The sequence below is a fragment of the Pyrus communis genome, chromosome 5, assembly GCF_041283825.1.
Source record: "Pyrus communis isolate YQ-2024b chromosome 5, ASM4128382v1, whole genome shotgun sequence".
Classification (NCBI taxonomy): domain Eukaryota; kingdom Viridiplantae; phylum Streptophyta; class Magnoliopsida; order Rosales; family Rosaceae; genus Pyrus; species Pyrus communis.
The window spans coordinates 13956398-13980310 of record NC_142569.1 but is presented as its reverse complement, the minus strand read 5'-3'; the positions used below and the strand labels follow the sequence as shown (position 1 = coordinate 13980310).

The following is a 23913-nucleotide window of genomic DNA, read 5'->3' as shown; positions in this document are numbered from 1 at the left end:
GTGAGTATGATGTGATTGAATGGGTTGTGTTGCATGCATATATTTATTTAGAGCTCATCAGGGCTGCACCCCGTATTAGTGCTCCCGCCCAGGGGTTAGGGCTAGCCTTCACGTGATCGTTCACCTTCCGCACCGCACGATCACCTTAGATCCAAGTCTGGTGCTAGCCTATCGTACAGACCACAATAGGTGGTTTCGACTTGTACGTGACCCACGATTTATCGCACAGCCTTCACGTGATCGTAGCACTTGAGCGTACATATTTATACCTAGTCTGTCGTACAGGTCATATAGGTGACTCCGACTCGTGTGCTAGCCTAGGTTGATGAGCTATAGTGCCAGTCGTACATGTCACATTAGGTGACTTTGGCTGGCATGTTATTTTATATTGATTCTACACTTGGCTTACATGATTTAGAACTGAAACGTTATGACATGGCATATTTTGGGTTTCACTGCCCTAGTACGTTGTTTTATATATATGTAGCACTATTTTTCGGAAACTATACGGGTTTTACAGTGAGGGGTTACTATGTTCCGAAAAGATAAATGTGTTTTCAAACGCTTTGTTTTTGCCCACTCACCCTTCTGTTTTGGTGGCTCACGAGGACTTCCCGGCGGAACATATCCATAAATAAGTAAGGATCTTCTCCATGGTTGTATAATTAGTACTTGTTTAGTTTGACTTCACTTGTGATACCTATACTCTGAAACATTTGTAGCTTGACTAAGTTACTTCCACACACTTAGTATTATCTTGGTATAGCTAAGTTTTAGTTGTTTTTTATTTATTTGCATTTTCTTATAATCATATACACTTCTGTTACGCACTTGGCTTCATTACCCTCACGTGACGGCCAACACGTCTCGACTTCGATTTCTTGATGAGTTGGAATTAGCAAATCGAGATAGGGCGATGAGTTAGGCGTCGAGGATGCTTGGCTTGGGCAGCGGGTTTGTTGCAGAAGCGATAACAGAGGTTAGCCAGGAGCTTTGGGGGGATGTTGTGGATGGAGAGGAAGACGACAACGAGGATTAGGCCGGTTTGGAGGAGAATGTCCTTGCGATTCGGGACCAATCGATCGGTGCAAACTCATTTGTTTGGGAATTGGTGCATTGGAATTGGGATTAAGGAATCCATGAGTGGGTGTTTGGGAAATGGGTTGAGGGAAGATTAGGAGATATGGGAATTGGTTTCAGGGTTTGAATTCATATTGAGGACGAGGTTGGCGAGGGTGGAGGGAGGTCGGAGAAGAAGGTGGATTTGGTGATTTGAAGGAGGTGGGCCCATTCTTTTAAATTTAAATTTTGACAAAAAAAAATTTTTTTTTTAATGATTTATTATATATATAATTTCTTAATGGTACAAGTGGATTGCCACATCTATGAATATATGGGCCATTCATTTGCTAAATCATCACTTAACGGTCAATTTGATGGACTCACTAACGGAGGTATGATATTACAACGAATTCATAAGTTGAGGTATGACATTACAATATTTAAAATATGAAGTAAGAAATTATGATGCGATTCATAATTAAAATAGTTTTGTATAATTTACTCTTAAATTTAACCAAAAGAAAACAAGACCAAAGAGTTGGCACAAACACTAAAGAGTGAACGAACCTAGTGAGGTGGAAGTAGAAGTAGCAAACATCTGCCTACAACAGCAGTCCAACTCCACGCAAGCAATAAAAAGAATCTTAGCTGGATGCAGCTGCCCTCACTTGCCACCTTCACCAACGGACTGTTTTCCATTTCCATAACCCCTTTTCACTCTCAAGATTCAATCTTTTCACTCTCCCTCTCTCTCTCCTCACTTTCTCTCTCTAGACTGACAAATTTCACTCACAAAAACACTGGGGACTCTGCAGCAACTCAATCTCCAAGGTCATCACAATGGCCAACTTCTTCATCTTCCTCCTGCTCTTCTTATCCTCTCCACTCACCGCATCTCCAAGGCCAAACCATAGAGTCCTCCACCAGCCATTTCTGCCGCAGGAATCTTCTTCGCCTCCATCTCCCTCACCGCCTTCCCCACCTCCGAACCCAACTCCCCCAGTTTCCAGTTCCAACTCTCCCCCTCCCAATTCCCCTTTTTTCCCATCCTTACCCTCCCCTCCGCCTCCCCCTCCCTCTCCAACCACTGCCTTCGCCTCCTTCCCCGCCAACATCTCCTCCCTCATTGCCCCCCAGCCCACCAAAAACTCCAGCGCCCACAAGCTCCACGCCCTCACTATCGCCGCCGTGCTCTCCGCCGTCGTCGTCGTTTCCGTCGCCGCATTCTTCCTCTACCGTCGCAGACACCACAACGGCCGCAACTTCCCGGACAACGAGGACGAAAAGTCGTATGTTAGATCCGAGCACAGCAGCAGGCTGTTTCAGGCGCCCAATCTCAGCCACTCCTTCAGTGGTACACACAAGGTCCGAACCGGCTCTTCCAACAGCTCCGAGTTCCTCTACCTGGGCACAGTGGTCAACTCGCGCGGACTCGAGGAACGAGTTGACGCGCGCGGGAGCGTTGGTCGTAGGGCCGAAAAAGAAACTCGGAAAGTCGACTCACCGGACCTCCAGCCGCTTCCGCCGCTTGCTCGGCAAACCTCGAGGCTGAGCCGTTGGGAGAATGCCGAACCGGTTCTGACCCATGACCGAGACGATGAGGAAGAGGAAGAGGAAGAAGAGTTCTACTCTCCCAGAGGGTCTTCGGGCGATCGCGACAGCTCCAATGGAAACGGATCCGGGTCCAGGAGAGTATTCGCGGCGGTTGCGGGTGGCGTATTTGATGAAAGAGGCAGCGAAACGACGTCGTGTTCGTGCTCGTCTTCCGAATTGGGTTCACCGTCTCGGTCACACTCAATCAGTCTCTCGCCTCCGGTGAGTTTAAGTCCCAACAGAAGATCAGAAGAGCCCAAACCGCCGGAACCCTCAGCCATGCATTACACGGCGCCGTTTGCTGATGTCAATCTACGGTCGCCGTCGTTGACTCCAATGTCTTCGCCGGAGAGAGTTGTTGATGATTTCCCATCTGCATCGGACCGAAACGGAGGGTCTCCGTCGATGTTCTCGCTATCTTCGTCGCCGGAGAGAGGATTGGAGAAGACCCCTGATGTACCGGCGAAAGTTTCGGTCGTTCCGGATCAAAGTTCGCCGATTTCCTCACCGGAGAGAGATTTCGGAAGCAACCAACATGCATCATCGAAAGTTTCGGTGGTTTCTGATCAAAGTTCGCCGATTTCCTCACCGGAATTAAATTTCAGAAACAAACCAGATGCGTTACCGAAAGTTTCGGCCTTTTCAGATCGGAACGATCAATCCCCTTCACCATCTTTAAATTGTTCATTGTCACCAGAGAGAGAATCGAACGGTTCTGATTCAAGAGCCAAATCCTTTTCACCTTCTATGTCACCACTGAGAGGTTTGGAGAAGAGCTCAGCTGCCTCAACAAGAATTTCAAATGCTTCGGATCGAGCATTTATTCATTTGGATCCTAAAGTGCAGTCTCTTTCATCATCTTCATCGTCTTCGTTGTCGAATTCACCGGAGAGAGAGTTTAGTGGTGGTTTAAAGCAGCCTCTTTCGGTTCCTCCGCCACCGCCAATGCCTCCATCACTGAGACTCTGGGAGAAACCAAGTCCTAGAACACCAGTTGGGCAAGTGATCTCAAGGCCTCCAGCTCTCATACCTCCTTCAAGACCTTTTGTGTTTCAAAACCCGGGAAAGGTCTCTGTTTCGCCGGTGAAGTTGACGCCAAGTTCAACACCATTGGAGCCGATTGAGGAGACTCCGAAACCAAAGTTGAAGCCATTGCATTGGGATAAAGTTAGAGCAAGCTCCGATCGCGAAATGGTGTGGGATCAGTTTAGATCGAGCTCTTTCAAGTAAGATAGTACTTGCATTTACTTGCTTTTCTTGTTATGGTAGACTTATAATTGATGTAGTAAGTTGGTTGCTTATACTGTGTTGCACTACTAAACTTGTGGAATTATCGGGCGGTGGTTGCAGATTGAATGAAGAAATGATAGAGACATTGTTTGTTGTAAAAACACCAAACCCGAATCCAAGGGAAACGACACCACGTGCAGTTCTTCCCTCACCAAATCAAGAGAATAGAGTACTTGATCCAAAAAAGTCGCAGAATATTGCAATCTCACTAAGGGCTCTCAATGTGACCATAGAGGAAGTTTGTGAAGCTTTATTAGAAGGTAAAAACCATTTTTTCTTCAAAGTTGTCTTCCCTTTTCCTGAATGCTGAGAAAATTATCGAATCAACATTGATGGTAATATCGTTTATGCTTTTGGTTATATCTTGTGCACGCCGTTTAGTTAACATTGAGAATTTAAAATTTGGTTGGTCTGGGATATATTTGAATTCTCGTGATAAGTGGCATTTCATAAGTTCATAATAACTGTGATTCTTCTTCGATGATTTTTTATTGCAGCTGAAATGGTTTGTGATAACTTTTATGCGATAGTTGTGAATTCATGGTGTCCTTTGGTACTGTTAATGAATGCAGGAAACTCGGACGCTCTTGGAACTGAGTTACTTGAAAGTCTAATGAAGATGGCTCCAACCAAAGAAGAAGAACGGAAGCTGAAGGAATACAAAGACGACTCACCAGTTAACCTTGGTCCTGCTGAGAGATTTCTGAAAGAGCTGCTTGACGTTCCTTTTGCATTTAAAAGGATTGATGCAATGCTTTACATGACTAATTTTGAGTCTGAGATCGAGTACCTTAAAAAGTCGTTTGAAACTTTGGAGGTATGTGATGCTAGATTCCGTTTTGTTTTCTTATGCTAAGATGGTAACATTAAGCAAACATTTCCATCAAGACGTGAATATACCAAGGCACACTTAAACATTAATAAGTTAATTAAAAGTGTTCGTCAACTTAACATGGGTATTTCTATCCATTTAGAGATGATAGTTTTTCCATCAGGCATTTTCTCATTGGAATTTCCTTACTTAGGCTGCCTGTGAAGAATTGAGAAACAGCAGGATGTTCTTGAAGCTTCTGGAAGCTGTTCTGAAGACTGGAAACCGGATGAATGTTGGGACAAACCGTGGTGATGCCCAAGCCTTCAAACTGGACACACTCCTCAAGCTGGTTGACGTCAAGGGGGCAGATGGGAAAACCACACTCTTGCATTTTGTCGTACAAGAAATCATAAGGACGGAAGGTGCTCGTCTCAACGGTGGCAATCAAACTTCAAACCCAACTTTGAGTGATGATGTCAAGTGCAGGAGGCTTGGCCTGCAAGTTGTTTCAGCTCTCAGTTCAGACCTCAGTAATGTGAAGAAAGCTGCTGTCATGGATTCTGATGTGCTTAGCAGTGATGTTTCCAAACTTTCCAAAGGAATTAGCAACATCGCGGAGGTTGTGCAATTAAATGAGACGACGGTGTCAGATGACAGCAGCCGGAAATTCTCAGAGTCGATGAACATGTTCATGAAATTGGCTGAAGAGGAGATTATAAGACTTCAAGCTCAAGAAAGTGTTGCATTGTCCCTGGTGAAGGAGATTACAGAGTACTTCCACGGGAACTCCGCTAGGGAAGAAGCTCACCCGTTTAGAATCTTCATGGTGGTCAGAGACTTTCTTACAGTTCTTGATCGGGTATGTAAGGAAGTTGGTTCAATAAATGAGCGAACCCAAGTTAGTACCGCCCACAAATTTCCAGTTCCAGTAAATCCAATGCTACCGCAAGTAGTTCCAGTAAATCCAATGCTGCCACAACTAGTTCCTGGAATTCATGGGTTGAGGCGGTACAGTTCATCCGATGATGAGAGCGCGTCTCCATAGTTTCTGCAGCTCATTTCAGGATGGCGTTTTGGTTCGATTTTGTAAAAACAGTGTTAAGTAGGCGGTTTGAAAAGCTTGCATGCCAGGTTTATATACATGGCTCCAGGTTCCACCCCACCTAAAATTTGTACTTGTAAAAAATCATGTAAGCGATTTTGCGTTCTGTAGATTATATAATTACAGAGGAGGAGATTTTATCTGGGAAGAATAAGTTGTAATTCGGATTAGATAGTTTCTGGGAAGATCGATCATACCACTGTTGAATGGAAGCAGAACTCTTGACTGTACATGTTTTACGTAACTCGTATATCCCCAATTATTCTTTGTAATTTAATCATAGCAACAGTAGTGTTTGATATTTTTTGAAATTTTTTTTATCCTTATTTACTTTTTATTTTTGTCACATGGCACTTTCCTAGGAGTGGAATCCCATGCATTTCTAATGTACATACGTGAGACTAGATGATACTCAAATATAGATGACTCATTTTTGGGCTAACATGTGCCATAAAAGTTTCTTCGGGATATTGGTTTTGCATTTACCGCGCCATCAACTAACAACCAAGTTTTCAAGTTTTTAGATTATGTGGCATAGATATAAAAGAACAGAATTTTAAAGATACTATTGCAACGTTTTAAAGATAAAGGAATAAACTGACAGGGTAAAAAAGGAGTAAAATGTGCTTTGCCCTAATTACTTGTTGAAACATATGAGGTCCACTCCTCCTTGGTAAAAGAATCCATGAAGAGAGGTCGTTTTCAATTAAGGGGTACACGACATGATATCGCATGCATCTTTGAAGGGAACAGATTCTGCTGCTTACTGCAAATTTGAAAAAAAATGAAGGAAGGTGACCGTTGGGGTCCTGCCTCTGCCACAGTTGAAATATCCAACCATTTTCATGTAAAGACACCAATTTCCTTATAACTGGACCCTAGTTTTTACTTTCTTGTGGTATGGTATATCCTCATCTTTAACTTTAACCACCCAAAGTAAATAAAAGGACAGCAACAAGGATAAATTCACTTTTTTTTTATTATTTTTTTTTTCTGGAAATTCTTTTTCTAATTTCTTCATAAGAAAAGGGAGAATTTTGTGGGGTAGAAGAGACAGAAGAACATGTCATCAGCCTAGTAAAATTAGTGTGTTCGAATATTAACTCTTTCTTTTAGTCGAAGCCATATTTTTTATGTACTAAAATACAAGGATGGGATTGGAACCCTAGATGCAAGACAACGGACATATTGCCCTAACTAGCCGTGTCCTGCACCATTGATTTTGCTCCACATATCAGAGATGAAAAGTGAATATGATAGTCGAATGACAATTTGACATGACATTTTATCTAGGGTGCTATTCACGTATTATCTCGATGGATCTAATAAATTGGAAAACATCAAAGGACAAGAATTAACAAGGCGTGAGAAATAAAATGCGTTGTCTGAATAGGACTCCCCTTTATTTAACAGGCACAACATATATGTAACTCTGAGATAAATAGCACCCCTTTCCATTTAAAATACATATCAACTATCTCGTAACTATTTGTGTTTATTGCTGGTGGCTATTTTTGTTGAAAGCAAGGCTTGAGCATCCATGCGTTCTACTATATGGCGTGCTTCTTCCTCTGTTGCTGGAACCACATTCAGTAACCTAAAGCCATCTTTTGTGGCCTTTGCCTCAGGGCGTACGGTGAAAGTGAAATAAAATGTATTTGAAACCTGTTTCAAACACGAGCAAAGCAATGCGTAACTGGAACCGTAGCGAATAGACCATCATAAAAACAAAAGTTCCTTAACTGAAATGGGTAACTGGAACAGTAGCAACGTCAACTTCTAATGACATTCATTGAAAGCTAAAACTTAAGCTTTCTTATTCTTTGAACGTGCAGTTAAAGGAACAAACCTCACTAGACCTGAGCTCAGGCCTCGTAACGTGGGCAACAACTTCGATGTTAATTAGAGGCTGATCAGGATTATGAACTTCTGTGTAAAGAACACATGATTTGAAACGCAGGAAATCTCCAACATCCACCTGCTCATTAAAACATACATGCTTCAAACATATTTCTAGCACAGAAATGGATGAATAGAAAACCAGCTTATTCTTCCATCTCCTCAAAGTCACAATCGGGGTCCATCCAGATGCAAAGTAAACAGAATAAAGACAATTTGGATAGAATAAAGAACAAAAAGAGACCGGAAAATGCATTGAAATTTCAATTGAAAAAGAAAATACTGATGATATGGATGATTTGAACAATTGAAAAGGATGCCAATGGGGTACTCACAGGTTTCAAGAAGTCAACATGATCGACTTCCAGAAAGCAAGGCACCAAGCCTGCAAAGGCATAAGCGGTGGAGAAAGCCAATTCAAATGCTCGGTGCATCAAAAACCCTCCAAAGATTCGACCATGCATGTTTCTCTGTTGTGGTTGGCAGATCAAAGAGTTTTCCAAGCGGGTATCCCTCAGAAGAATGCTATCTCTGTCTGCCAAGGCAGGCATATCACAGAAGATCCTTCCCTCAGCCAACAGAGTTTCAAGTCTATTTACTTCTCCATTCTCAAGCTCCCTTCTGTCTCCTCCTCCTCTTGTTCTTTTCCTCATATTATTTCTGGCTTCTGCTTCCTCGAAAAGCAATATTTCTCTTTCAGTTTCTGGTGATATCCGATTAACTGCAGCAGCTTTCCCAGTCTTAGAATCACGGGCCACAAATATGAAGTTTGCTGAAAGAGCTACCGAGTCTGCATTGTCAGATCCATCTGCCAAAAAAGTTTTCTTATGAAAGTCTGATCGGTCAGAACATTAAGCACATCCCTTCACAAAAAGAGCATAAATTTAAAAGATCACACCATTACTGAGCAGGCTGATGATATAATAGTCATTTTGTAGTTGACAGGATGACAAATTGGATCGTTGTTCTTATAACAGCCCATTTGTAGGCTTGTGAGTTTTGTTTCCAGAAATCGAGATTACGTTAAACAGAGGCAAACTGAATATTGTTCATTAAACTAAAATTTGAAGGAGACACCAGTGTCCATAAGCAAATTCTATTCTAACACTGAAAATGCAATTGCAAACTTTTAATAGAAGTTAAGCATTATGAGCAAAATGCTGGAAAAGATATAGAAAGTTCTAGAGGTTATCAGATTTCAAAAACAAAGTTACGTCAAATTCACAAGTACCTTGTGTTGACTGAATAACTTCTAGTTGAATCTCGATAGATGACCGCCCCACCCATATGACAGCACCAACTATTTTCAGATCGACATCAACACTAATCGGCTTCTTCAGGACAATCTTGTCCACCGATGCAGTGACCAGCAAGAGTGGCCTTGTTGTGCCATCATCGTCACAGCAGTGCTGATCCATATAAAGGTTTAAAATTAAACTACAAGAAGAGTACAAGCAAGAAATTCACTTGGGACAAACGTTACTCAACATGAAATAAACTAGCAACTTATCTCGTCAATCACAAGTATCTTTCGAAGACAAATTCAATCACATGCTTCAACTTAGACTAAAACAACTGATAATACATATTGAAATGAACATAACTTGAATGGCTCTTTGCACTATATCAATATTTAGAGTCAAACAGACATCGCTGCACATGATCATCACCCAGCTTCCACAGCCCCCCCGTTTGCATCATACATAATAAAATAGTACCAAAGTAATTCAAAGCTTGCGACCGTCCAAATTTAACGGCATTGACCTTTCTGTTTAACTAGCAATACAAAGAACAGAAACTGTCTATTGGCCAAATAAGACACCGTTCCCATGACTTACAAAACTGTTCGCACTAGAAACTAAACCAATCAACGCCTCAAACAAAATGCATTCCAGATTATGGCAGCTCCTTAGAATAATCCAAAGTTTGAAAAAAATATAAACACTCCAAACCAGAAAGTTGTTGCAATGTATAGTTCAAAAGCTCGGGATTTACGAATTGAAAGTGCAATTCAGCCTAATCCATCACAAAATTTTTACACAAATAATCATAAACCCAGTTCAAGTGATCAAATTTCAAGCAGAACCCACAAATCCAGTTATAATAATAAACACTAAAAAAATTCTACCTTTACAGTAATGGTTCCAGCTAAAGCATCAAGGTCTTCAAACAATTTCCCAATTCTGACCTCATTCCAAGGATCCCTGTACTGCTCCCGCAAAATATAATCCGTCGAAAAATTGTACAGAATCTTCGTCCTGCTCTGGGACGGCGTTTTGTTCAGCAACTCGCTCTGCGGCGGCGCGTCCTTGCGCGGGTCCAGAAAGAACCTCTCGAAGATCTTCGACCTGGCTTCCCACAGCGCATTTGTCACCGGCGAGTGGTACATTCCCGGCCAGAGGCTAATAGCCTTCCGGGTCGAACCGTTGGGCCCATCTTGGGTCGGAGGCGGGTTTTCGAAAGGGGAAGAGAGAGTGGCGACGACGGGAATGGGAGCGGGTGAATTGGGAGTTGCAGGAGAGGAATTCAAGTCCATCGAATTTGGGGGTTTTGGGATTCTGAAAATTTGATTGAATTTTGAGCTTCGAATCATGTAAAGCTGGGAAACGACAAGACTCCCATGGAAGGAGTCTTTGCATTGAGTTGGAGAAAAGTATATTTAACACATATTTTATTGACATTATTTATTGGATTGGTGAGAAATGTGATCAGGCATGGACTAACTGTGGTTTAATTTTAGGACAAGGATTGTCTGCGCCGGTGCCCTAGTGCTCTTTCCGTGTTCTTCTGTTTGTATGGTCACGGTTGAGTTATATCAACATTTTATATTAGTATTCATTTTTGTCTTATTATATCTATAAAAGAAACAATCTAAAATGTTAACGTGGTTTAACCGTGACCACACAAAATAATAGGGCACCGGAAGTAGAGGGCAGACAATCCTTGTCCTTAATTTTAAAGAAAACTAATCAAAATGGCTTAAAAATTTTGAGTTTTAACGATAAGGAGAAAATAAAGGCTAAAGTGAATAGTACTATAATTGATTTTTTAGTGTAAAAATGTGATTTTTCGTTAAAGTAAACAGTACCGGAAGTTTTTCGTTAAAGTTACCTTAATTTTCTTTGGAGAAATTTTATAAAACAGGTTAGCGCTTCTCACTTTCACATTGGACTAACTGTGGTTTAATTTTATTTTGTGAAATTTTATTTAAACCTATATAATCTTTTTGTACATCCAGTTTACTCTTTACACTCATATTAATTTTAATGAAACTATTAATATCTCTTTAGACCCATATTTACTATCTAAACTACCTTTACAAACCCAATTCAATTTGTAATTTATCTTAAACCCATTTAAAAAATAAAAAGCCAAAATCAATGCATTTTCTACACATTCTCTCATTCCAACTGTTGCTTTTTGATGAAGTCTTCATCAACCTCTACAGCGTAGTTCTAAAAAAAATCTCAAGATATCTTACGTGACGATGTATGTTGTATATGAACTTGAGTTTTTATGGTTTGATGATATAAAGACTTATAAGTTATAACCTATAAGCATATATTGCTAGATGAATCATGTCTTATCGAACAAATTGAAGGAAGTAGAGGAAATTAAAAGACGTACACGCACACTTATGAATGAGAAGGCCACTTGATAGGATTAAAAGCACACCACAAAATAGCACACAAATGTCCTATTGATTTTCCTTATTAACACTAAGATTTGTCAATTGTAGCATATGAAAATAAGGGTTTTTCCCGCAGAAGATTGTTTTATCTAACTACTTAAAATGTCACAAAAACTGGGCTTTTGTCCCTACTGATCAGCTACCAAAAAATAATTATTAGACCGACTTACACTTATCTAAAGTCTACGAAGTTTTATATGCAGATACTAGACACACAGAGCTACACTCACACAAATTTTTGGGATTTTTGAAGTTGATTTGGTATTTAAATTAAATCGAACAAAAACAGGACAAAAACAAATTTTAAGTAGTTTGCAAATTAAGAAAAACGAGTTAGGGGAATTGCTATCCACCCCCAAATAATCATGCAAACATGTTATGTTTCATTCAAATTCCTTTCATTTTTGGATGAAGATGCTCAAGTTGACTCAATGTTAGAACTCAACCTATTACTCTTTCTTATGTAGTATGTTAAGAGAATGATGTTTTCAACTTAACTTAGTCCCTAACATGCAATCTAGAATGGTGTGTTCATAGATTTAACAAATAGAAATCATTAAGAATGAAAAGAGTTTGAGTTATCACAAGGCATCGTAAGTACTAGCGTTGTCTTACTTATCCTAGAAATTGATTCACATGTTAATCGCAATTAACAAGTACTACTCTAGAACATATGTAGGTCCTCATTCGACAAGGGCAGGCACACACATATTCATAGCATTAGAATCCTAGATATGTTTACTAAGTATGCATCCGTAAAAAACACATAAATAATTCATCAATGAGACAAGTAGTGAACCAATTTTCATCCATTCATAAAAGTAATTCAAACGAAATGTCATAACAAACTTGCAATCATATTCGGGGCTTCAAAACAGCCCTTAACTACTAAAAATTAGTTACACATAATTCTCAAATTAAACAAAAAAAAAAAAGATATGAGTTTGAGAAGATAAAACCGAAAGAAGAGAATACCAAGATTTCCTCCTTCCTTTCCTTCCTTCCCCAACGGAGCAGCCTTGCCTTTTTTCCTTGCTTTCCTTCCTTTTTTTTCTATCTTTTTTTTCCACCTTTTTTTCCACTCTTTTTTTCCTCACTTTGCCTCTGCAACCTGCAGCCCTTTTCTTTTTTTCTGCTGCCACAGTTTTTTTTCCATAACTCACCCCACTAACAGCCATTTAGTGATGACAATAAGTGAGAGGAAATGCTAAAACAATTGTAACTCTTTGGGCAGCCTTTATACCCATTACTCCCACTTAATTTTCCATTTCCTCTGATATTTGAATAGGTGTCAGCTAGCTTGTTCTTGGCTGCATCAGTTTTGGCTGCTAGTTTTATTGGATTTATTGCTTTCAATGCTTTCTTGTCAGTTACAAACTGTTCAGCCTCTTGGGAACTTTTCAGTGTTAAAACGGCCATAACTTCTTCTACAAAAATGATATTAACAATCCGTGAAATGTTCCAGAAAATAGACATCCGTAGCTAGCCAACAGATAAGGCTCATTCTCTAATTCATTCTGAGCTGTCCGCAACTTGCTTCCAAAGTCAACTGACCTGCACATGCGGTTTTGACGAATTTGTTACTTAAAATTCCACTTGTGCTATTTTTTTTTCTTTACTTGACAAATCCTACAAAACACAAAAACAAAGTAAATAGCTCAAAAATATAAAGAACTAACTAAGAAAAGACAAATGAATTTGATGTAAAATTTATATAAATATGAGCTTATCACCACTTCCTTTGCCTACAAAATAATACTAAACACCTTATGAATGGGAAGGCCACTTCCTTTGCCTACAAAATAATAATAAACAACAGAAAGAGGACAATCGGTTGTCTTGTAAATGAAGCAAAGCTGACCAGAGGCCAAAAAGAACAAAAGGATAGGGTAACTTGCATAGGCAGCAGAGTCATAACGTTATATATGACATGTAAAACAATAATTCAATTCTTGCATAAATCCATTCGTACTTAGTTGAAGAATCCAAAACTTCTAGATTATCGTCTACCTATAAAAAAAAAGTTAGCTTTTTCTCAATGGGAGAGTCTTAGGGATTTTGTCAAAACAGAACGTAGAAGAAAAATTAAGTAATAATTAGAGCTTAATTATTAGGGGTGGATTTATTGATAAATCTTATTTTTCTTGTTAATTTTATTTTGTACTTGATGGTAATTATGCAATAAGATAATAAAGAAATTTTACATTTTAAATTTAAGTTGAATTTAAAAAGATGTTAGATGAGTTCAAATAAAATTTTTCATTTATTTTTAATGAAAATCGAACCTAAATAATTTAGAGGAGTTCAAGAAGAGAAAGCAAACGTGATGATCTTACATTCTAATTTTTCTATTTGCACTTATGCTCATGCGTATTTGTTACTCTTCTTTTAATTCGATCGAAAATAAAAGGAGCGAGAAAATTGTTACTCTTCTTTAAATTCGAGGAATATGTTTCCATTTCAACTACTTTTTTAACTTTTGCACTTTTTTAAAATGCTAGACAAAAACCAGCTTATTTTATAAGCAGAATCTCTATTATACAATTGCACTGAATTGACAAAGATTTGAGATATTATATATATGCTGTTGACAAAAAATAAAAAAATAAAAAAGAACACAGAAGCTATTGGAAATTGGCAAAAGTACTCACTATCTGCCTGCTCCACAATAAATTTTATGATCTGAGCAGTTCAAATTTTAGGTTATTATAACTACATCATTCATGCAAAATTTCATTCAAATTATTATGGTAAAACATTTCATTGTTTATCAATAACTTTGTCATCGTCTATTTGTCATGTCACAATTAGATAACTAAATAGCTTATGTTTTCAATGAATTTTTGTAAAGATGATCTTTCAATAATAATCTAGAAAATGATTGGTTCAAATTTTAAGAAATATTGCTTAGCGAGTCTAAACAAGTGGTTAGTTTCGTATTAAAATACTACCCAGTTGGCACTTGAGCATTCTTGTACATATTGATGCAACGATTTTTACAATGAGTGAAGAAATAAATTGATATTAAATTTGTCGTCCATGATATTTGAACATTAACTTTGAGTATATGAATAAATACATTTTAAGCACTTGAGCTATAAGCTCCTTGCAAGTCAATTTAACCTACTAAAAATATCTTTAACCAATAGATTACTAAGGTGATCACTGGTTTTGAATGTATGTGTGTTTCTTTTTTTTTTTTTTTTTTGAAATGGTACGATATTCATTAATCAAGGGAAATAACGTGTATAATGAGCCTCAATAAAAACTTTGTCGGGAATTTCAACCTGATTCAAGAGAAAAAGAGCGTCATGCACAAACAACATAAGGGGACCTATCCTCAAGGAAATGTAATTATAAAGCAGCCACATTAACTAGAAATATCCTCTAGTAAGATGTCAATGATGATGTCCGGTGGTTCCTTGAACCATGACACTTCATATTGTATTCCAATTTCGGTACGAGCAAGCGCATATGAGCTGCATTATTAGCCGCTGACAAGATTCAATTTTGGCTGAGTGAAAGCAAGGAGGAAACTACACACATCATTAATGATAGGTCCCAACAATGAACAATCTTCCTCACACCGCTGCACAGCAGCGAGCGTGATGCTCGAATCTCCTTCGAAAATAACATCGACTCCACTTGGGTAGAGTTCCTGGACAAACACCACTGCCTTCCTTGCCGCTAGAAGCTCAACTTGCAGCGGCGATGCAACGTTTTCAAGCGGTTCAGAGACTCCAGCCACAAAAGCCCTAGAAGCATCCCTAACAATCCCAAGGCAGTCTCTGAGATTTTGGGATCCTGTGCAAAATTTATAAAATGACCATTCCTTAAAATATTTTTAAAAAGTAGAATAATATGTTGATGCTAAAAAACAATATCTTAAATCAAAACAAACTTTACCACTCACTTATTGCAAGTTTATAAATGTCATTAATAAGTAAAAAGAGCTACAAGCATAACCTTCACTAAATAAGCAAAAGAAGTTCAATTTTAAACAACCAAACATGAAAAAAAAACTTCAAAACTCTAACTTTAAAGTTTCATTGAATATAACATATCATTATATAATAAAATTGAAAAAAAAAATATCGTTTTTAGAGTGTTATTATTAACATTGAAAATATCTCATTGTACTCCAAATTTTTATATTTGGAAAGGAAAAAAACTCTTGTAAAGAGTGCACAATGAGATTTTAAAGTGCTGACAAAAATAATTTTTTAAATATAAAACATTATTACATAATATTAGATGACAAATTTTAAAGGCCCTTCAAATTTGTGGCTGTGCGACTGCACCTCCTCCTTTCCTCGACCACACCTCCCATGCCCCGTCAAAGTTACATCTGATCCAGCAACCCCCCCACGCCCCCCAAAAAAAAAATAAATTTTGTATGGCCAACTCTTCAATACCATCCCTTTGAAGCTACTATTGATAAGCCTACCTTGTGCACTATATCATGCATTTTTAAGCATCCTTCCTTGTCACTCTCTAACAACATAAAACTACTCTTGAGTATCTCAATCAATGTTTCAACACACTTTCCTGCTTCCCTCTTGGAATCGATGTCTTTAAACAGCTGAAGTCCAACCCCAAATTTCACTAAATCATGAACCAGTATATCACTGCTTTCCGGATATATGCAGCAGAACAGAAAAAATGATTTCGCTTCCTCGCTCCCTAAACATTCGTAGCTCAACTCTATTTTCCGATACGCTTCTTGTACCACCCCTGGAATATTTTCGGGGCAAGGCTTTCTTAGTTGTCTCAGTGCATCCTCCCACGTTTGCTTGCTTTTATGCTGCAGTGCCCTTCCAACAGTTGCAATTGCAATTGGTAAACCGGCACATTCGCACAGAACCTGTTGTGCTACCGGACGTAGCTCATGAGATTCAATGGAACTGCCTGCCATCTCTCTAAACAAACTCCAAGCTTCTTGCTCTGGCAAAATTCCAATGGGTAAACTCTTCTTGTTGCCGGACAGATGGAAGCTACTTTGAGCTCTCATGCTAACACTAGATTCATCAAGGAGTCCCAACATAAGGATTATCTTACACTTTCCGTTGGGTGACCCATAAGGGATTCCGATGGCCTCAAGATCAAGCATTTCCCGGACATCAAGAAATACTACAAGCAACCTCCTAGAGTCTCTGGACATTCGAGCACGCAGCACCTTTGCCCGTTCAAACAAATTCCCATTTCCCAACTTCACTTGTAGATTATCTGCAATCTCATCTTGTATTCGTCTCAAGTTGGGATCAAGGGACACAACAGTCATGACAACTTCTTCAAATAGACCTTGCTGCTTGACTCTCTCCATGAACTCTTTCGTCGTTACTGTATCTCCTGTTTTGATTTCGCCACAATTCACGCTAATCAAGTTGATATTTTCATCCTGCAGAGCCCTCAAGATCCCCCTTGTACATGGTAGTTTGTATTCCAAGCGCTCCGAAAGCTTCATGGGTGGTGGTTCAGTAAAGTTGGATCTTCTCGAGGAGCTAGCCCCGTCACGAGCCATAACAGATTTGATCATAGAATGACAGAAACAATGAATGAAAATAAGCAGCGAATAAAGAACAAGAGGAACAGGAAACTGTGAATAGAGAAATGTATGGTCTTTAAGCAGACTTTTCTCACAAAAATCAATTTAGTTTGTCAGCAAAAGGAATAGGAAACTGTGAATGGTCAAGTCTAAACAAACATTAATTTGAAAAGTAATTTGCCGCAGCAAACATTTTAGTAGCAGTCAAAAATAGCAGCAAAAAAAAAAAAAAATCTATATATATACGCGTCATTTTTTTTGTATTCTAAAAATGCCCTTTCATGTGTCCCGCACTTTTCACGCCAGCCATTAACAGTTGATAGACGTTTAACAAAACGAAAAGTATAAATTGAAACAATTTTAAAACCCTAGGATTGAAGAGACGACCGACCAAATCAATGATATAAATTGATGCAATTTTGAAGTCTCGGTGTAAAATAATAAAATTAAAATCATGCGACCTATTTGAAAACCATTCTAAAATCAAAAGCTGCAAAATGCCGTTAGCACAAACCATATCATCTTAATATTTATTTTTAGTGGTTTGTAGCTTAATATCCTAGAAAATTGTCGGCTATATATGTATGGATGTCCCAAAATACAGATACCAGAAGAACTTATAAGAATTATAAGGTAAAAAAACTCTACATGTGTGACCAGATGTACCAAATCTCTTAAGTTCGATAACTCTAGAAATCCATATTTGGATGTGTGACCATATCCCTTCTTAGAAGGCAAAACTCAACATATAACTTCGAAGTTGTTTACTGGACAACAGAAATGCAAAATACATATGAATATTAAGTTTCTTTCCGACTGTCGTTCAGCTCCTTCTGAAGATTTTCACTTGCCCCGCTGATACTTAACTTCACTTCCCTTGGTGTGCTAAGGGAACCTAAACATCAATTCTCCATTCGAGGGCATTCTTCAACAGTTAACTCTTCCAGTGATGGCCAATCTAAATTACATTTGCCTTGGGAAAAACTTATGAGATTTGGTAGAGCGCGAAGTTCCAAATAACTTAGCTGAGGGAGCAAGCTGTTATCCTCTGATTCTTCATCCGCTAGCGGTTTTGCAACTACTACTTCCATCTTCTTGCACTCAATTATGGATAGACCTTTGAGCTTCACCATACCCCTAGCAATGGAAGGAGAGAGTAGAAACTCCAAGCTGCCACAACCAGAAATGTGTAATGATGTTAACTGAAAGCCTTGAATTCGATTGGAACCCCTGATTTGCGTCATTTGAGGTTGGGAAATTGAAGATGTTTCGCCCGACTGAGGAAGTGTTGCAGTGGGTTGTTCGTTGGCATTTGAACCCGTGGACTCAAAAATCTCTTCCAGGGAATTGCAACCTTTCACAATTCACTTGTCTAGTTTATGCAATCTATTCTGCACCTCAACTGTTACCAGAAGAACTAAGTTGCTACAACCGGACACATACAGGTCTTGGAGTTCATTGAAAGAGTAGGGTAGAAGCTCCCTGCTCAATAAGGGTAGCTTACTCTACTCCATTATTTCTAAGTCAGAGAACAGTGCAGGGAATTGCTTTGGATTCTGTTTCATTTCTAGATCTTCAAAGTCGAAAACTGTTTCCAGTGACCTACATTCCCTTACTTCAAGTTGTTCCAGACTTTATAAGTCCTGCATCCAACGGAACGAGAAAATACCAGATAGCTTAGCACATTCCTTCACCATCACAAATCGTAGCTGCCAAAAGGGACTAACCTGTTGAATTAAAGAGATTGTCAGCTGAGCTATCCTGATTTTATACAAGTTTTGACACAGACTTTAGCAGCTGGGGTAACATATTACAATCTTAAGAAAAGGAAAAATACCTTGATGCCAAATAAATGTTGTTTTGTGGCATAAGCAATGCTACTTTCTGGAGCCAAACTACCTGGAGAAAGACTCATGATTTTTGGTAGGCATTCCAACTTCAACGTGATCAATCCAGGAAAGTTGATCTTTCATATAGTTTTGCTGATCCCAACGAACCCTGGTAGTCTTTCAAGATTCAAGCGTAGCAAATTGGGGTGACTGATCTCGTTGACTTCTTCCTCATTTTCCGATTCTTCAGGGGCAACAATTTGTTTTGAGGTCTGATCTTTTAAGGCAACAATCTCTTGCAAATAGAGGCAATTTTGTATGTCTAGCTCTTCGAGTTGCTTCAGATGGCTAGCTACTGATAATAGGAAGAGATATTTTAGAAGGTAACATCTACTCACCTTAACGCATCTCAGATTTCTTAGGCACTGATCAAATTGACTTGGTATCTTCCATAAATGTGTTAATTTAGGTAGAGATGATAAAAATAACTCTCTAAGTTAGTTAAATGACCCCACTGGAAGCTCGCCATGAAAAACCGCCTTGAGCTCCTTTAGTTCATCGATCTTCAGCGTATGCAGGACAGGGAAAACGCTTACATATCCCATGTCAAAGACATATTGTAGATCTTCAGAATTGCAGAGCTTTAGAGATTTCAAGTTTAAACAACAGTTTCTTCTTAGGTCATTAAGAGTTCTGCTCATATACTGCATGTCTAACTCTAGAACGTTAGTTTTCTCTAGCAATATAGTTATTCTACTCTCTGCAGGAGATTCTGCGGCATAGCTAAGTCTCAAGTAGTTCTCACAGGGATTCACATCCCAACAACTTCTGTTCCACCATCCTATTGAGATCTTAAATCTTTCAAGCTGATCAAACTGCACCCCTGTTGGCTTTACAAGTGGATTCGGAGCAATTCTAAAGTAGTCAATTGGGACAAGGAACTTAACTCTGGAGCAAAATGACAAGTGATGCCCCTGATTTTTGAACCTTGATTTCGATCCTTACATCTGTTCCCTTCATGTAGTTGTGCTTGGTTTTGTTCCTCAAACTCCCATTGCTCGAAGCTATTCCACAGGTACCATTCTTCTAGATGAGCTAAACTTCATATACCACCCATTGGAATTTTCATAACTCTGCATCCTGTCAAATCTAGCAACCTTAGATTTGACAAGTTTTTAATTTCATCAGGAAAATGATTGATGTTGGATCCACAAAAGCTGAGTACCATGAGTGTCCTTAGCTCTCCAATTACGGATCTAGCTTCCACACTGAGATTGCAATTCTCTAGACACAGCGTTTGAAGGTTTCTCAACAGTGGAATCGATGGTAGTATTGCCAGTGGAAATCTGCTTCTGATGGCTAAAACCTTGATGCCTTCACTTGTTCTCAGAATAGTGGCAGGTGGTTCCGATGGACATTTATCAGTGCATGAAATTAATAAAAGCTCGTTATGCATACGAGTTTTATTGGTTATAATGAGTGTACTAGAAGAGTATTTGCCAGGCCAATCCTTCAATTCCACCTTGTGTCTGGTCACAAATCCTTCTTTACCATCAGTAGCTATTGATGAGGCTACATCCCGCACCACATCATGCATTTTGACACACCCTTCCTTGTTGCTGTCTAACAACAAAAAACAACTTTTGAGTATGTCAACCAACGTTTCTACACGGTTTCTTCCTTGTACCAGTGAATCAATACCTTTAAACAACCCAAGCCCGAAACCATATCTAACCAAATCTTCAACCAGTATATTGCTGCTTTCTGGATACAGACAACACAGGAAAAAACATGATTTGGCTTCCTCGCTTAGTTGTGTGAGTGCATCTTCAACCGGTATATTTCTACACCGGAATGTTTTCTGGGCAAGCGTTTCTTAGTTGTGTGAGTGCATCATCCCACATTTTCTTGCTTTTATGCCTTAGCGCTCTTCCCACCGTCGAAATTGCGATTGGCAAACCAGCACATTCTCTTAAAACCTGTTGCGCTACAGGACGTAGCTGAGGAGATTCAATGGATCTGCCTGCCATATCCTTAAACAAACTCCATGCATCTTGTTCTGGCAACACACTGATCGGAAAATTCCTTTTGGTTTCTATGTCATTGAATATATCTTGATTTCGTGATGACACCAAGATTTTGCAGCAAGATGGAATTCCTACTTCCTCCATATCTATCTGTGCCCAAGCATTATCTAATATTACAAGGACCCTCTTATTACCCGATAATCTTTCTTTTAACTCGTTTGCTCTTCCAGCTAAACTTTGCCCTGTAAGCTTCAGACCTAGAAAATCTGCGATTTCCTGTTGAATATGACTTAAGTCAGGAGTTTGGGCAAAAACTGCCATGCAACCTCATCGAATAGATTCAATGCTTTTGCTCTCTTCCCAACTTCTTTCACCAAAGTTGTCTTGCCAATACCTCCCATTCCACATATCACATATCACAACCGGATTGATTTGATCATCGGTTAGAGCATTCATTACATCTCTAATGGTTAAATTTCTTGATTCAAAATGTATATTGCATTTTACGGATGTAGATGCCAATAACAATTTGAAATTTCTTTTAGTTCTCACCTCACTGGAGACATTCGGATGTTTGGCTACCAATATGATCTTGCATCTTTCCTCGCTATCACCACCAAGGATTCCAACTGCCACCAAATCAAGTAATTCACAAACATCAGCCAAAATCACGACGAGCCTATTCGAGTCCATGGACATGATTCTAGAATTTAGCTTCTCTGCTCGCTCAAGTAAACTTCTATCTTCCAAAGTCAGCCCCAGCACATCTGCTATTACACCTTGTATCCTTTTCAGGTCAGGATTCTGGCACACAACTGCCACCACAACCTCTTCATATAAATCTTGCTTTTTGACACTCCGGATGAACTCTTTCGTTGTTACAGCATCTTCCCGTTCAATTATTCCAGCAATACCAATCATATCGATATTGTCATCTTGCAGAGCTTTCAGGATCTCCTCTGAATAGGGTAATCTATGCTGAGGACCCTCAAAAAGTTCCATTGCTGCTGCTGGAGGAGCAGGGTCAGATGTTCCTGAGGAGCTGCCCCCTTCATGTATTGCCGAAAACCCTATCTCCGGGGGAGGAGCAGGATACAAAACCCTCGTGAAACTCCCATCTCTAAGAAGGTTGTCAACCACCAAATTCATCTTCTTAGTCTTCTCACCCAAGTAATGCCACGACTTCAACTTCGAAAACCAACCATTAAAACACCTTGGCTTCTCAACTCTTTCGTTTCCAAAACAAGTCTCCATTTCTTGTATGGTCTTGTTTACATTGCACAGCCAGGTCTCAACTTCAGGAGCGATTGTCTCCAAATTCCGGGCTGCTGCCTCCACGGCGGGTTTCACCCCGTCTCTTTTGCCAACCAGCCTCTCAGTTTGACCGGTGAGATGCTCTACATTACTCTTGTAATGGATCAAATAACTTAACTTTCGCCAAACCGGAGTCACAGTGAACTGAGCCAGTTTGGTAACAGCTGAAATGCAAATGTCCATTTTTGTATTTTCCTTTTTCTTCCTCTTCCGGTGACTATGATCAGAAATCTCAAACAAAGCAATACCAAAGGCAAAGAAAGAAAGAACTTTGTCACATACAGATGAACGAAAACGAAGAATAAGTTGTAATTCGGATTAGATAGTTTCTGGGAAGATCGATCACACAAGTGTTCAATGGAAGCAGAACTCTTGACTGTACGTAGTTTACGTAACTGTTCTGCATTGTATCAAACCACTAATTTATTCTCCATAACTCGTTTATCCCCATTTATTCTTTGTAATTTAATCATAGCAACAGTAGTGTTTGATATTTTTTGAAATTTTTTTATCCTTACTTACTTTTTCTTTTTGTCACATGACACTTTCGCAAGGAGTGGAATCTCATGCATTTAGGATATACTTACGTGAGGCCAGATGATACTCAAATATAGACGATTCATTTCTAGCCTGACTTGTGCCATAAAAGTTTCTCCTGGATATTGGTTTTGCATTTGTCGCATCATCAATTAACAATCAAGTTTTTGGATTACGTGGCATGGTTATAAAAAAATACAACTTTAAAGATACTATTGCAACGTTTTAAAAATAGAGGTAATAAAGTGACGGGGTAAAAACTTTACAGGAGTCAAATTTAGTTTGCCTGAATGACTTGTTGAAACATATGAGGTCCACTCCTCTTGGTAAAAGAATCCATGAAGAGAGGTCGTTTTCAATTAAGGGGCACATGACATGATATCGCATGCATGTTTGAAGGGAACAGATTCTGCTGCTTACTGCAAATTTGAAAAAATGACGGAAAGTGAGCGTTGAAATGTCCAACCCTTTTCATGTAAAGACACTAATTTCCTTATAACTGGACCCTAGTTTTTACTTTCTTGTGTTATATCCTCATCTTTGACTTTAACCACCCAAAGTAAATAAAGGGACAGCAACAAGGATAAATTACCTTTTTATTTATTTATTTACTTTTTCTGGAAATTCTTTTTCTAATTTCTTTATAAGAAAAGGGAGAATTTTGTGGGGTAGAAGAGACAGAAGAACATGTCAGCCTAGTAAAATTAGTGTGTTCGAATATTAACTTTTCTTGCCACTTAGTATTATGATCTAGTAGTATTTTTTTTTCCTAATAAATAAAATATCTTAGTTCTATTATTGCCAAAGACGAATTTGAACCGTATTATTGCTAGCCTATTATGAGGCTAAGCCTTCCGCATCTCTTAGTTAGGATAATATTAATTGTTAAAAAAAATACTAAGATATTTTTAATATCGATTATTCAAAAAAAAAAAAAGATGGGGGTGTGAAAAAAAAAAATACAAGGATTGGGTATTGGAACCCTAGATGCAAGGCAACGGACATATTGCCCTAACTAACCGTGTCCGTATCCCACAAGCTCTAAACAATAATTCTTTCACACGCACAATATGGATATGCACCATTGATTTTGCTTCACAAATCAGAGATGAAAAGTAAATATGGGGTCTTGAATAGTTGAATGACAATTTTACATGACATTTTATCTAGGATGGTGCTATCCACACATTATCGCGACTGTCGAATCTAA

General features: G+C 38.9%; 2 protein-coding genes and 2 pseudogenes across 3 annotated transcripts; 1 reads left to right on the top strand and 3 right to left on the bottom strand.

The window, feature by feature from the left end:
* The first annotated feature begins 1728 nt into the window (after positions 1–1728).
* On the top strand, positions 1729–6105 carry LOC137725605 (formin-like protein 1). The gene is made up of 4 exons (XM_068464349.2): positions 1729–3881; positions 4006–4205; positions 4518–4762; positions 4971–6105. The coding sequence occupies exons 1-4, from the start codon at positions 1903–1905 to the stop codon at positions 5802–5804; spliced, it is 3258 nt and encodes a 1085-aa protein (XP_068320450.2). The 5' UTR covers positions 1729–1902; the 3' UTR covers positions 5805–6105.
* A 1133-nt stretch (positions 6106–7238) lies between these two features.
* LOC137725617 (acyl-coenzyme A thioesterase 2, chloroplastic) lies at positions 7239–10442 on the bottom strand. Its single transcript, XM_068464370.2, has 5 exons — positions 9889–10442; positions 8992–9169; positions 8096–8568; positions 7711–7839; positions 7239–7526 (listed from the first exon to the last, which is right to left on the bottom strand). Exons 1-5 carry the CDS (start codon positions 10351–10353, stop codon positions 7347–7349), a joined length of 1425 nt encoding a protein of 474 aa, XP_068320471.2. The 5' UTR covers positions 10354–10442; the 3' UTR covers positions 7239–7346.
* Positions 10443–17718: 7276 nt separating this feature from the next.
* LOC137724824 (disease resistance protein At4g27190-like) lies at positions 17719–22653 on the bottom strand (annotated as a pseudogene). Its single transcript, XR_015962770.1, has 2 exons — positions 18834–22653; positions 17719–18723 (listed from the first exon to the last, which is right to left on the bottom strand). The product of XR_015962770.1 is annotated as a disease resistance protein At4g27190-like (transcript).
* Positions 17797–19535, bottom strand: LOC148696830 (uncharacterized; annotated as a pseudogene).
* Positions 22654–23913: the final 1260 nt, after the last annotated feature.

Coding starts and splice junctions, on each gene's coding strand:
- LOC137725617 (XM_068464370.2), bottom strand. CDS start 10,353: ATGATTCGAAGCTCAAAATTCAATCAAATTTTCAGAATCCCAAAACCC. Junction 8,569..8,991: donor AGTTATTCAGTCAACACAAG/GTACTTGTGAAT, acceptor CTTTTTTGGCAG/ATGGATCTGACAATGCAGAC. Junction 7,527..7,710: donor CTGAGCTCAGGTCTAGTGAG/GTTTGTTCCTTT, acceptor TGTTTGAAACAG/GTTTCAAATACATTTTATTT.
- LOC137725605 (XM_068464349.2), top strand. CDS start 1,903: ATGGCCAACTTCTTCATCTTCCTCCTGCTCTTCTTATCCTCTCCACTC. Junction 3,882..4,005: donor TTTAGATCGAGCTCTTTCAA/GTAAGATAGTAC, acceptor CGGTGGTTGCAG/ATTGAATGAAGAAATGATAG. Junction 4,206..4,517: donor TTGTGAAGCTTTATTAGAAG/GTAAAAACCATT, acceptor TAATGAATGCAG/GAAACTCGGACGCTCTTGGA.